Raw genomic sequence first — 14,211 nt, 5'->3', positions numbered from 1 at the left:
ATGGGATGATCCGGCTGCTGCGTGCTGGCTGGAGCCCGTGGAGCCGGGTGATGAGGTGAGGAGTGCGGGGCGCTGGGGTTCAGCCCCTCCTGTTGCACCTCTGGGAGACTCCGCAGAAACCGGGATGGGGAGGGAGGTTTTAACGCACAGAGTGCTGAGAGGAATGGGGAGCCGGGCTGCCCTTGGGCGCGGTTTTAAACTGTTTTTAGCGAAATCTGGGAATAACGAAATAAAACACACGCTGACGCTGCCTTCAGACCTCCCGTCCGAGCGGGTCGGCGCGAGCGGTGCGCGTTCGCCTTTAAGGGCTCCTTTGCACTTGGCACGTGGGATCATTTGCATACAGCGCGCGCTTTTGTGTTTTTTTTTTTTTTTTTGCCGGGCCGGGTGCGGAAGTGGCGCGCGCGGCTCCAGGGGGCTCCGAGCGCCTCATCTTCCCCAGCACGGATGGGCAGGGAGGGGAGCAGCGCCCTGCGTTCCGCCTGGAGCTGCGGCTGCCTCCGGAGGACGGGGTGTGGAGGTGCCCCATAGCGCAGCTGTGTCCCTCGGCCGGGTAACGCGGCCTTTCTGGGGGTCCTCCCCATAACTTCCCCCCAGCCCTGCTGCGGGGCTCTGGGAGCATCCAGCGGGTCACTGCAGGCGCTGCTCCGCTCCCTGTTTCCCTGCGGGCAAATGGAGCTTCCCTGGCTGCAGCTCCTTGCCAAGCCCTGCCGCCTGCTGCTGCACGCGCTCTCCTCCGGCCCCGCTGGGACGCTGGCTGCCCTCCGTGCGCTGCAACGGCTGCAGGCCCAGGAAGGACCGGGACACGCGTTCCCCTGGCGGAGCTTTGTGGGCGCGCTGTGTGCGGAGGAGCCCACGCTGGACGGGCCGGATGGAGCCCTGGCTGTGTGAGTCAGCTGCGATCCCAAAACTCGGGGCTCAGTGGGAGGTCGGGTTCATCAAGTTCCCAATTCCTGTGCAGTCGGTGCAGTGGTCCATGTGTAATGCTGTGATAACGGTCCCACTGCTTTTCTGCAAAACCTACTGGAGGTGTTTGCTGTTCTCTCCAACGTCCTCCCCCTATTACTCCTCTCCCCGCAGCTCAGGAGAGCACATAAGAGCTGTGCAGTGCTTTGCAGTGATGCAGCCTCCTCTTTTTTTTCTCCCCTTTTCCAGCAAACCACGGCTGCTGCTGCTCCCCATCCTCTGCCAGAGGAACCTCTTCTCCCTGCTGCATGCAGTAGCAGCGATGGTGCCCACAGACTGCCTCCACCAGCTGCTGCATGCTGCAGGGCAGGACCCCCAGCCGGACCCCTGGGTGCACGCACTGGGGGTGCTGCTGCTGCGGGGAGAGGAGCGTTCCTCTCCACCTCCCCCTGCCCTGACGGCTTCCTGCCAACAGCAGCTCAAGTGTCTGTGCCAGAAAATTGCCCAGAGCAAAGCAGAGGGGAGGAGAAAACTGAAGTGGTGCTTCAGCAAACAGGATGGGGATGCGGCTGGTTCTGTGCATCCAGGGGGGAAGCGCAAGAAGGCACTGGAAGAAAGCCTGGAGCTGAGTGAGGAGAGGGAGGGGAAGAGGCCACTGTTGGAGGATGCGATATTTGAGCTGCAGGGAGGTCTGGATGGCACAGCTGGGGTGGGAGAAGAGGTGCCTGGGGAGACATCGGGGGACGGATCCGCACAGAGCCCGGCTGGGGCTGCCTTGGAAAGCCCCCAGCAGGATGCAGACAAGGAACCCAGGAAGATTTTGGGGCTGGAGGTTGCAGTGGAGGTCCAGTCCTTTATCCAGGTACTGGGGAGGGCTTCAGCTTTCTCTGAGTTTCAATCCTCCTACATGCTATCTCTCTGCACGCCCTTTGCCAAGCTTTCCCTGCCTTGTGGCAAGGTGGGGGATGTTCTTGCAGCATCCCTGTGTCTCCTGGGGACACCTTTGCAGCTTCCCTGCTGTGGAAAAAGTCTCCTGGGTGCCTTCAGACTGCTGTTATGTGTATGGCATGGGCATCTGAGAGACTCTAGTTTGGGACTTATGACTCTTGAGGATGCTGCTTCTCAAAGTGCTTCTCCTAGAAATCAGGAAGCAAACTGAGCCAGCAGCTCCCCGCCTGAAGGTTTTGCTCCCCTCTTTCAGCTGGTGAACTTTCAGAGTCTGACTTCTGTTCTTTCACCTCACTTTCCCCAGATGCATGGGCCAAGGCTGAAAATGCTTCTGCTGCAAGAAGCCAACGTAAGTGGTTGCTTTTGCCTTCATCCTTGGTGCAGATGGGCTGAATGGGCTCATCCCAGGGCCTCCAGAAGGAGTGGGAGAGGAGATGGGTTTTGTAGGGTGACTGGCAGGAGAAAACAGGCCAGCGGTGTCACCTCCTCTACAGCATGTGGATCGGGCTGGGAGGCAGTAGGGAGAAGAAAAGCCCTAGAGCAGCATTTTGTGGCTTGGTTTGATTGGTGCATTAACCAAGGATGGTGTTTCCCTGCAGCGCACAGAGCAGAGCATCCCACCTGAGCTGCACATCCTCAACAGCTGCTCTCCAAGCCAGGTGAGAACTGGTATCCTCGCAGCTGGCGGTGCTGCTGCTGCCCCTGACAGCTGTGTCTTTTCTGCTGTCCCCAGCTTGAGGGACTGTGCTCCTTCCTCCAGCTCTCCACGTGCTCAGAGCAGCTCCTGGTGCAGTTCTGTAGCTGGTTGCTGGCTCTCACACCTGACCTCAGCTATGCCAGTGCAGCTGTTCTGGCTGAGCAGCTCTTCCTCACACGAGTAAGTGCTCTGGCAGAGCTTTTCCAGCCTGAGTGCACCCTGTTTCCTTCTCTGCATCCTCACTTCTGCCTTTTCTGCCCATAGGTCCTGTCCCTCGCACAGCCACCCTCCCGCCACCTCATGGCTGCCCTCACCTCATTCTGCTCCAAGTACTCAGAGCCCTTCTGTCAGGTCCTGGTGGCTCCCATCCTGCAGGAGCCAGGGCAAGGTGTGCTCTGACGGGAGGGGTGGGTGGTGCAGGGGGCAGCTGAAGGGAGAGCTGTGGGAAAGCCCTGACTGCAGGGTGCTGTCTTTTTGAGGGCATTTATGTTATATGTATGTTATATTATGTTAAATGTGTGTTAGGGACCAACAGTGCTGGTAGAGTCTGAGCAAGTTAAGCTGGGATGGGAGAGGAGTGCAAGGATGCCTGATATTGACAGGGAGGGAAGTGACACTGGCTTCCAGCATCAGCTTTCTTGGAGGAAAGCTGTCATCCCTCTATGGACTTGGGGGTTCCTGACAGTTCCTAATGCTGTGCTGAAACTGCCCAAGGGAGGCATTGCTCTGCACAGATGCAGAGATGTGGCACTTGGGGACACGGTCTAGTGATGGTTGAACTTGATCTTAGTGATCTTTTCCAACTTTAATGATTCTAAACCCTCAGCAGGGCAGCGTCCCCCACTGCTGGGAGCTGTTGGCAGTTCAGCTTTTGCAGCTGAATGAAGGATGCTGAGTTCTCCAAACAGCATAAGGAGGCACCACTTGATTTCTGGGTGTCCTGACTGGGATATGCCTTTGGCCGGAGGGGCAGCAGGAAGGGTCAGCACACCCACGTGGGTTTGGCAGCCTCTGCTTTACCCCTGCAGGCGCAGAGCAGACCAAGTTGGTGTGTGACCTCGTAGAGGAGTGCCTGGAGCCCGACTACGTGAGAATGGTGTTGGGGTGAGAGACAACGAGCTGCAGTGTGCAGCCAGCGAGGCCATGTGAGCAGCACAGACATCTCCTGTGTTTTGCAGCCAGGTGCTGGCAGTCCCTCTGACCGAGAAGCTGCTGCCGGTGGTGCTGGCGGTGCTGGGCAGGCAGGTGAGGCTGCATCCTGTGCAGCTCCAGCAGCGCCGGGCTGAAGGCCTGCAGTGCTCCCCGCTCTCTTGCAGGAGCCGCTGCCCTCCGAGCTCTTTGAACTCCTGGTGCTCACCCTGTGCCAGCAGGCTCCGGCCTTTGCCACATCGCTGAGCTACGCCAAGCTGGTGACAGCCGTGCTGACCACGTACAGCAGCCAGGTGAGTGTGGCCTTGCAGCCACCGACCCTTCACGGCTCCCTTCAACCTGTTCTGCAGTTCCACATCTGTTCTCCCTGCAGCTCAGCCCGTCCCACCGCAGCCGGCTGGCAGCAGCTCTGGATGGCAGCAACGCAGCCCTGAGGAGATCCATGCAGGCGGTGCTGGGCAGGTGCGACCTGCTGCTGGGTGGGCTGTCCCTTCCTTGGGAAATCTCTCATTTCTCTTCTCTTTTTTTTTCTCCTTCAGGTGAGCAGTGAGGAGGAGCTGGAGGCTTCCATGGATGGAGGGGAGGATGGCTGTGTTTCTCTTGCTAGCACAATGGGACCACAATGCATGGTTGGGGAATAAAAAAATAAAAAAAAAATAAAAGCTAGGGAGGGCTGTGGGGGTGTGGGAGCTGGGCTGTGGCTGCACAGCACCCTCCCATTTGGGTGCGCAGAGCTGTGCAGATAACGATTTCCTCAGATAAAAGCTTCCAGCTTCCTTTGTCTGTCTCATTTAAACTTGAGGGGAGTGGAGGAGTGGGGAGGAACGGGTTCTGCCACACTCAAGATGGAGTCTCACCCACGCGCTATGCCACACTCAAAATGGCTGCCCCCGTTCCTATTCTGCCACTCTCAAGATGGCCTCTCCCGCTGTGCCAATTCAAGCGTTCAAGATGGCGCCTCTCGCAGTGCCAAATCGAGCAATCAAGATGGCGTCTCCCCCTTGCCTTCCGGTTCTGCCGCGCCCAAGATGGCGGCTGGGGAGGGGCAGGAGTTGTAGGACTGAAGGCAGCGCCTGTGAGAGGGGAGTTGTGGCATAAAGGTGATTGTAACGCCAAAAGTGGCTTTGGGGTTACAAACTGGGATACACTATTTATTTCCATCACACAGATAATGTGGTTTTGGGTGAGATGCACCGCCTTGGGTCCCATAGCTTGTCCTGCTGTTGGCGTCCAGGCAGAGGTGAGACCTGATGGCCAACCTTGTCCATGTCTGTGCTGTTACAACAATGACTGCTCTCGTTGAGGCTTAATTGGCCATCACAGTTTTGTATTGGGTTTGTATTTTTTAAGGCACGAGTGGTTGTGCACATCAGCCTTCCTGTCCAACAGCTCAGCCCATTTCTGGGCACTGCTGGGTCTACAGATCTGCTGGGATTTACAAATCCCTCTTCTTCCAGGCTGGGCTCTGTGTTATTTCCACATTTGGCATATTTTGTGCTGAGGGACTTTGTCCAGTTGCTGTCCTTTGAGGGGCTGCACCAGTGAGGAGCTGGCACAGCTCAGGGATCTGTGCAGGAGGTCGGAGCCTGTTGGCTCATGAGGGGAGACGCAGGAGAATGGGGTTGAGGTAAACTTGAAATCAGCCTTTCTTTCATTCTTTTTTTCTTTTCTTTTTTTTTTTTTTTTGTCTTCATGGATTTTGGGAGCAGCCTCTCTGTGACATGTTCCTGTACTGCAAAGAGTGATAATTGCCCTTCCTTTGGTGAGGTGCTCAGGGTGCAGTAAGCAGCATGGTGGGGATGGGTTGATGGTTGGACTTGATGTCCTTAGAGGCCTTTTCCAACTTTAACAATTCTGTGACTAATAGAAAGTACCGCCATAGCATCAATGTGCCCAGATTACTCTTCTGTACCCATGAAAACACCCACTGGAAACCTGAGCTGGACACATTCTGACCAGAGAACTGAAAAGATGAGTGTAGGTGGATTTCTGAGGATAACCACCACTGGAGTTTGCAATGGTGCATTTTGTTTATGAAGCACTTCATCAGCTGTTTAAAAAGTCATGAACACCAGCATCCATGCAAGGAGAAGAGGAATTAAACCACAAATGTGCAGCATGCTACTGCTTCGAGTTTGTTCATTAATGTTTAGTGCCAGCCAAAGAAATGAAACTCTGAAATAGCATGATGCTGGTTTCTGCAAAGAGCCTTGTTAGCTGTGGTTTTGCAATTGGCTGCAGCTTATCATGTACCCTGGGTTCCTGTGAGGTGTACATGCAAGATAAACCATGAGAGGCTGGAAGCAAACCCTGGAAATGCAGGGTGTGCTGGGGGAAGGCTGCTTGGTTCTGTGGTTTTGACTCTGCTTGACCCTCCCAGGAGCTTTAAAATCAGCCTGAGCAGAGAAAAGAGGTGGAAGTGCCATAGAGCATCAGTCAGGCTTTGTAGAAACTTATCCTGGAATGAGGGAGAACCAGGCTGGGCTGCTGTTTGTCTTATTTCCTGGTGGTACTGACAGTCTGAAGTATTGTTAGATGTTTCCTAGGCTGCAATACATGGAGGTGTCTATAATGTTCTGTTGATTAATGGGATACTCGACAGCTGCTCCCTATCTGCTTCCTCTTCTCTAGAGAATTACCTCTTTCATTGTAAGGAGGGGATTTCCCTGTTCTGTCTAGTAGTTTCAAGTGGATTTGGGTTCGCTGCTCTGTGCTGGGATTTGCTGAGGTCCCCTTGGGTTCTGTTCAGCTTTGCCAGCCTTCGCCATGTTATTAATATTAGAGAAAATTTTAGTGCTGGGTTTAGGGGTAAGAATTAGAATTACTTTGGGAGGTTATTACAGCTATCTTCAAGGTTGTTAGGCTTATGATTAGTATTGCTTTGGGGTTGGGGCTCCATTAGGGTTGGGGTTATTGTGGTTAGGGCTCTGGCCCCTCCATGCTGACCCCACCAAGAGAATTGCCTTCCCCCAATCAGACCTCAACATTACAATCTGCTTCTATGCTCTGGTGCCCTAGAGTGAGATCCAAGGCAAAATGTGATGCAATACAACCCAACTGGATAACTCTAATGGAATGGCAGTGCTTTAGGATTTATATTCATGAAGAAAGTGGAATTTCTGAGCAATGTAGAGGAAGGCAATGGGAATATAAAGCAAAGCAAGGAGAGCACCTGGGGAAAGTGAGGGAAAGGCAAGAGGAAAAGGACAGGCAGCCTGCAGGGCGCCCTACAGCGCAGTAACGGGCTCTGGAAGCTCTATATTGTGCCACACTATGTAGTGGATAAACATTTGTCCTTGCTTGTTTGGGCAACCAGCAGCCGGACAGCAAAGTCGGGTTCCGGGGCGCTGCTGGAAACGCCACGGAGCGGCTCTCGCACCTCCCGACAGCGCCGCGGCTCTCTGCTGCCACCTGCTGGACGCCGGTGGGTACTGCAGGCACTGCCCCGAGTAAGAGTCCCCAGCGTGTTCCAGGCACCGCGGAAGATTCACGGAATGGCCAGGGTTGGAAGAGACCTCAAGGATCATGAATCTCCAACCCTCTGCCACATGCAGGACCACCAACCGCCCCATTTAATACCAGCCCAGGCTGCCCAGGATACCATCCAACCTGGCCTCAAACACCTCCAGGGATGGACGGGGCTTCCACAGCCTCTCTGGGCAGCTGTTCCAGCACCTCATCAGTCTCATAGTAAAGAACTTCTCCCTGACATCCAACCTAAATCTTCCCTCCCTCAACTTAAAATAATTTCCCCTTGTCCTGCTGGATTCCTGGAGATGTCCAGTGAGTTCTCCCAGGGCTCCTCACTGTGCTTCAGGTTGCCCTAGATGCTTCTCAGAGCATCCTCCAGGCCTCCCAGGAGCCACTCTGTGTGCTTGGAGAAAAATTAGTGTGCTTCCAGAGCTCCTCTATGTGTTCTGAGGTATCCTAGAGGCTTCTAAGTGTGCCCTAGATGCCTCCAAAATGCCCCCAGCATAATCTGAGGAACCCTAGAGTACTCCCAGTGCTCCTCGGTGTCCACTAGGATGCTGTAGAAGTCTCGCATTGTGCCCTAGAGGCTTCCAATGACACCCCAGTGGACTCGAGCACACCCTAAAGTGCATTGTATAAAATGAATCTCAGCGTTTTAATCCAATATATGAAGCTTCCTGCAGCAATGATGCCTCTTTTGTTCTGCCACAACAAATTCGCTTATAGAGTACTCCCAGAGACCCCCGGGGTTCTACAGGTCGCACTCAGCCCACCGCACGGTTCTGCCATCCACGCTCTAAGTGAGACCCTCAGCCCGGAGCAGCACCTGCAGTACCAAATTGTAGTCAATATGAGGCAACAGGGAGCGCCTTAGAGCTAGTGCGCATGCGCGGAACTGGGGCGGGTACCTGTCAATCAGCCCCGGCGCTGAGCCAATCGGATGCCGCGATAGGAGCAGTGAGGCTGACTGCTCCCCCGGTCTGAGTAGTGAGCGTAAATCCACGCAAGTGCCGCTTGCTTTGGCGCATGCGCACTACTGCCGGAGGATCAGTCACCATAGTGTTGGTTTCTCTGCGCAGAGCAGCTAGAATTTAGACAAGTGACTTCCGGCTTTCTGTGCACATGCGTCTTACTTCCTGGAGGCTCAAACACCATAGAAGTTGGCGGACTCGAGGCGCAGAGCGGTTATATGCAAATTAGCGATGCGCTGAGCCAATCAGTGGCCGCGCGGAGGCAGCTGTGAGTTAAAACGGCGTGTTTATGGACTCGCTCGGGCACGTAGGGGGTGTAGGTGTGAGAGGCAGCACGGAATTAATGGAGGACACAGACCGGGAACTGCTAATAGGACTAGTGAGTTCTCGCCCTGTCTTTAGAGTACGTGGCTTGTGACCAGGGTGCGCAATTAGGGGCGGTCCACAGTGTGGTGTGATGGGGTGGGAAAAGGATGGTGGGTGTGGGGATTGGCGTTGTCGGTGTTTTTGTTGTGGAAGCGTGTGGAGAAAGTGAGTGTGGGTGTAGAAGTGGTGAGGTAGGGACGCCAGGAGTTGTGGGTGGGAGGTTTGTCTCAATGAGCAGCCAGAGCGAAGTGGAGCGAGTCTAATGTGTGAGGGTGCATGCGTTGGAGGTCCAAAGACCGTAGACGTTGGCGGACTCGCAGCGCAGAGCGGTTCGGGTGCGGAAGAGATACTACTTCTGTGCGCATGCGTGTTACCGCCTGGAGGACCAAATATCATAGAGATTTGCGGGCTTGCGGCGCAGAGCGGTTAGCACAATGAGGCGCTATTCTTTATCAGAATAAAGATGACAGAACAGCGAAGCAGGTTGCGCCTCGTCTGGGGATACCCAAAACCTGCGTGGATGCAGTCCTGTGCAACGTGTTCCACATCTTATAGCAGATCCATCAAATAATCATACGACCTTTGCCTTTACTTTTTTTTTTTTTTTTTTTTTTTTTTTCCCCTGAAGTGACCAAGTTTTACTCCACAAATTAATTTCGGGCAGTATTCTCACGACTGATTATTTACCATCAAAAGGCGCAGCTTTTTTGAAGCTGAATCCGTACTGCCTCAAAGTTAGTAGAAGAAACCTCTTTAAGTGGTCATTATTATCTATGTGGACCACATCTGCAGACAATTAGACATCTCAGCACATCAGTATAGGCTCTAGGAACAGTCATCCATGTTATTTTCTTATTAAAATCTGCTTTTGAGGGGTGTTTGCAGGGAGTCCCTTGTGTGTTTTTCTGCTGAGTCTGAACTACCAGGAACAGGGAGTTTAGCACTTCCCTATTAGGTCTTCTCGATCTCTGAACATGTAATCCCATATAGGATATCAGTGTGATAGGTTATAATGCTAAATATGACAACGTTAAGATGGTCCTCTTCCCTGACAGAGCTCAGTTTCCAAGAGATAAGGACACACACTTCAGGGCTTACGGAGAAAAAGCTTGCCAGTTTATCCTGTCTTTTTCAATAGGCTCTCAGCTCAGTCTGACAGCAAGCAATATTCCCAGTCTTATGGCAATTAGAGAAGAAAAATATCCTTTGTGTTAGCCATTTTCATTCTGCTGGCCAGAAAGTTTGTTCCAAGTGTTGAAGACAAAAACAAAGCCTTCATTGAGACTAATGGGGAGAGTGCCTCATTCATGACAGAAGGCAAAAAGGAATCAGGAAGATAATGTGACATTTTGCAGGCATGCAAGTCTCATTGAATAGCAGTGTAAGAGCACTTTTCTGAACGCTGCCCATAGTAACTTTTCTGCAGGCTGTACACAAATGCCTGTGTCAATCTGAAGTAGCTATTCTATCAGTAATTACAAAGTAAATACACAGTTGTGACACGTCCAGATGCCACTGGCTGCATCCAAGTGTCCATCATACAGAAACACTCTTGAGGCACTCTGAGGCACAGAAGTTTTTTAGTTCCTAAAGGTCAGTGTTGATAGCTTCATTTCACTGTTCTGCACTGAGGATGTTTTCCATGCAAAGCTCTGGTGAGATTGGTACAGAACAGTTCTCCCAGCTATAGAAGTAATAGTTCTAAGTTAACCACTTCTTTCTGCTCCAAACCAGCTGTGACATGGCCCTCAAACTACAGAATCCACATCATAAAATTAATTAGGTTAGATACTGTGTAAGATCGATTCTCTAAATCATCACAGCTTTCAATGCAAAATGAGAGCTGTTTGTCAATAGGTCACGTTTCTGCTTCTGAATATTTCCAGAGTTACATCTAGAATTAATTACAAAAGGTGGTTCTGGCATGAAAAAAAAAAAAAAAAAAAAAAGAAAAAGGTTTCATAAATTAACTTGTGATTCAGTGAGCCCAAGGCAAAGTGATCAGGATGAATGTGTCTTAGGAAGCTTCTTCAGTTCTCCCATCTCTGATGTTAGACAGGTATCTGAAGCTCTTTGCTTACACTCCTGTTGCATTTTGAAGTTTTAAAGGACTTGGTGTATTTTGTAGCACTACAAGTAAATGTGAGGCTTCTTGCCACATTACTGTCAAGGACATTGCCAGTGGTGTTTCTTTGTTCTCCCTTGCATGAAGGAGAATTTCAGAGCAAACCAAACCTGATATAAAGTCTTTCTTGACGTTTCTATACATTTCAGATGCTTTTCATTGGAGTGTGGAAGAAATGTGAGAAAGAGGTGTCTTAGATGAGAGGAGACGAGATTGAGCTACATGGATCAAGGGAGAAGAGTGAGTTGTTTGCTGCACGTTTTGCTTACAGAGCATTGGTACAAGCTAATCAATTAGAGTAACTTTGGTTAATTAGATACTTCTGAAAGACCTCTGTAACTAGAAGTGTCTTTTCCTTCATTCGCTTGTAGAAAAGGACATCTAAGTATCATGCTTCTTCATGCTCACTTTTCATTATCACACACTGTGCTAGTGTTATTTATTTGTTTTTAAATGCAGAAGTGACACAGGAATAAACAGATCCTGCACTGGGGTAAATGTTGAGATATTAAGTAACTTATTATTTTACCTCTGTTTTCCTGTGATCATTTCCTTTTTACTTTGAGTCCCTTGACCTGAGTACAGTAGAAACAGTGATTAAAAACAAGTGTCCCTGCAGAAGCAGCTGCCCTAACTTCACTTTGATTTGGCAGCATGGACTGTGCTTCTAAGTGTAAGGAAAAACAAGCAATTGGCACTCTATAATCAGTCCAAAACTTCCAAAGAGTCATAGCAATCTCCCCTGCTCCTGGATACGTACATCTCACATCAGGAAACTCACTATAATACAATTACCAGATGGCTGAATCAGCATGAAGGAGAGAAAGTCAAACTGAATGCACGGAGAAAAATGGGTCACCTACCATCAGTGGGCATCATGGCTCACTGTCAGCTGAAAATATGGTTTGGGGCACAGGCGGTGACTACAGCCAGATGCCATTTTTAAACACTGGCTCACTGTGTGTTGCTAATAAATAAAAAGTTATTTGATTTTGAACTTCAAAGTCAGTGGTTTTGGAAATAAGGTGAAAACCTGCCTACTTTGTATAAGTTCCCTTTTGCTAAGCATCCCTAAGGCTACAATTTGAGACCCTGAATGAGAGAATCCAAAGCACCAAAGGGACATGTTCTGTTGCATCCTTAGTTTATAGAAGTAGGAAGCTGCTCTTCTCATTTTTCTTTTCTTTTTTTTTTTGCACATGGAATCACTGCTCTGATACGTATAATCAATGCTGTGAGTTTTTGGAACGAAGTTTGTTTGTAACAACAGCACAGCTGCTTTCCACTCCATCTCATTCCCTGTCAGTAGGCTCATTCCTTTCATGATGGAATGCACTTGTTGTTTTGAGCACCAGCAAACAGGAAATCAGAGAAAGTGAATTGGACAAATTGCAGACGCTGTAATTATCTTTATCTTCGAGTTCACTGCAAACCAGCTGTCCCACCACAGGCTGGTGAGATGACACATCGTATGGCCAAACTGAAAATGAAGGACCTTAGATTAGAAAGTGCTGCATCTCTTCCAAGTAGCTATTTCAGAGTCAGATGAAGGAGCACAGTTTGTCAAAGTAGGTGCAGAGATTTTGGGGGACTCCAACAGTTAGCAGTTGTTTGACCAGCTATTTAAGAGATTTATATAGTTTTCTATTATGAAGTTGATAGTAACAGGAGGAAGAGCTCACTCATCTCATTCTGCTCCGTGTTATTTGGAAAAATACAACCAAAACCACACCAACACTGGACTGAATTCCTCTCTGGCATGGATGGGCAGCACAGCTTGCAGAGAGTAACGCAGTCACAAAACCATGGAGCTTTTTCTCTTCTGTGAGCTGTGCTCAAGAACATACACTATCCTAATACACCAAGAACTACCCTAACTCTTCTTTGTCTCAGCTGTTACATTTACCTTTTGCAGTACTCTCTGTCAATGGAATACATTTTATACTTTCATTTCCTTGTTTTAATCATCTACTAGTTGATTTAGATGAGACCTTGCATTTCTTGCATGGCAAAAGTAAGAGAAATAATAGTTCCCCACTTACCTTCCTCGTGTTCGCTGACTTAACAGTCCCTTTCTTACGCCTCTGATCATAATACAACATTAGTTGTTCTGAAGTTTTGCTGTTAAGATGGTCTGCCCATTATTACTGCATGCAGTGTTCAAGAGAAGGACATATGAGGAAAAATAAATATCCAAAACCTAACATTTAGAAAAGGACCAGTGCTACTCTGTAGTTTGACTTCCATGGGACATTGCATGTTATCTGAAAAATGGAAAATCTATCCAGATGTACAATTCTTAAAAAAAAAAAAAAAGTAATTTTTTTTTTTCTTTATTTTAAAGAGAACATGACAGACTGTGTTTTAAAGAGTTGCAACATAAATTCTTAAGAGTGGGAAAGATGTTATATTAATTTGGTCATAGCCAGCACCGGTTCTAGTGATGAAACTAAACAAACTTCTTTTCTCTCCATCTTCTATCTACCTGCCCATGTTTAATAATCCAGTTCCTTATTACCAAAGCATGAGATCAGCTATTAGTTAATCACCTAATGCTAGCTCTATTCTAAAGAGGCTCCATCCATGTCAGATAACCCACCTAGAAGAAGACTTTCCAGAATAACTTTCTGAAGTATTGGAGCCCTTGGTAATTGTGAGTAATTACACACATAGTTCCTCTGACCGACCAAACTAAAACCCTGAACTCAAACAGGAAGATTCTGGCTGCTGTGTTGTACGACATCCAACTCTAGTCTGAAATTATTTTTGATCTCCCCCCCCCTCAAGATTCAGAATTTGGTTTAGTCAGTTTAGACACAGAGCTAGAAAAATGTCACTTTTATTAATGAAATTAAAATAGCCCATATGCCTAAGAAGTAAGAAAGCAAAGAATCTTCTTTTAAGGGGATGGAAATTGATGCGAAATTCAAATTTATTTCAACTTCTGAAGAAAATAAATACTATCTTACCATCCATTGGGACTTTTGCTTAGTACAAATTATTTGTTGCTATCTAAACAGGTTGAGCTGTATGTTCTAGAGTACAAAAGCGCCTCTGTTGTACAGTTTCATCGGCCTGATGATTCCCTGCTGGAAATCAGTGGATGACTCAAAAGAAAGACAACAAGCAGCCAGATGTCAGACGGCAAAAGACAACACCGTTTTTCTTTCTTCATGACAGCTGGGATGAACATTTGGAAGATACTGATCCAAATGTTTCTGTACGTAAAACTGTCACCTGGTGATTAGTTATGCCTGTTGGTTACAGGGACCAAACAGAGAGGCCCTCATTTTAATTCATCAAAAACTTTGCCCTTTGTTGTGAACCAAAGTGCTACCAAAACCTGAAAGAGCAAGAACTAAGCTGTTTAAAAGGATACTGAGTCATGGTGCAGGAAACTGATTATTATGCCCAAATTGTTTTCACTTATGCGTGCGTGTGCATAAAGGGTAGATGTGAGCTCATTGCTAAGCCTTGCAAGAAACTTCTTTATTTTATAAGACACATAGCAAGCAATTTCCCTTATATTGCAAGCATAATAAGTAAACTTCCCTTTGGTTTCAATATCTACATCCAAA

At 49.0% G+C, this 14,211-nt stretch overlaps 1 protein-coding gene across 4 annotated transcripts; it reads left to right on the top strand.

Annotated features, from left to right (window-relative positions):
• Nucleotides 1-56: 56 nt before the first annotated feature.
• FANCE (FA complementation group E) lies at nucleotides 57-4,476 on the top strand. Of its 4 annotated transcripts, XM_085210301.1 has the most exons (12): nucleotides 57-553; nucleotides 694-887; nucleotides 1,156-1,768; nucleotides 2,108-2,203; nucleotides 2,454-2,513; nucleotides 2,588-2,731; nucleotides 2,816-2,939; nucleotides 3,580-3,655; nucleotides 3,730-3,796; nucleotides 3,868-3,993; nucleotides 4,074-4,162; nucleotides 4,240-4,476. In XM_085210301.1, the coding sequence occupies exons 1-12, from the start codon at nucleotides 125-127 to the stop codon at nucleotides 4,241-4,243; spliced, it is 2,022 nt and encodes a 673-aa protein (XP_085066427.1). In that variant the 5' UTR covers nucleotides 57-124; the 3' UTR covers nucleotides 4,244-4,476. The 4 variants fall into 4 exon arrangements, with proteins under 4 accessions (XP_085066427.1, XP_010722658.1, XP_010722659.1 ...); XM_010724356.3 differs by having other exon boundaries at nucleotides 417-887; nucleotides 2,159-2,203; nucleotides 3,580-3,638; nucleotides 3,848-3,993; XM_010724357.3 differs by having other exon boundaries at nucleotides 417-887; nucleotides 2,159-2,203.
• Nucleotides 4,477-14,211: the final 9,735 nt, after the last annotated feature.

Source organism: Meleagris gallopavo, chromosome 28, assembly GCF_905368555.1.
Source record: "Meleagris gallopavo chromosome 28, MGAL_WU_HG_1.1, whole genome shotgun sequence".
NCBI classification, from domain to species: Eukaryota; Metazoa; Chordata; class Aves; order Galliformes; family Phasianidae; genus Meleagris; species Meleagris gallopavo.
The sequence above is the reverse complement of the archived record's forward strand: the minus strand, read 5'-3'. Positions and strand labels throughout refer to the sequence as shown.

Excerpts from the sequence above, each read along its gene's own strand:
- FANCE (XM_085210301.1), top strand. The coding sequence starts at position 125 with ATGGGGAGGGAGGTTTTAACGCACAGAGTGCTGAGAGGAATGGGGAGC. Across the intron at positions 2,514-2,587 it reads ACAGCTGCTCTCCAAGCCAG|CTTGAGGGACTGTGCTCCTT; the intron begins GTGAGAACTGGT and ends TGCTGTCCCCAG. Across the intron at positions 3,994-4,073 it reads TGACCACGTACAGCAGCCAG|CTCAGCCCGTCCCACCGCAG; the intron begins GTGAGTGTGGCC and ends TTCTCCCTGCAG.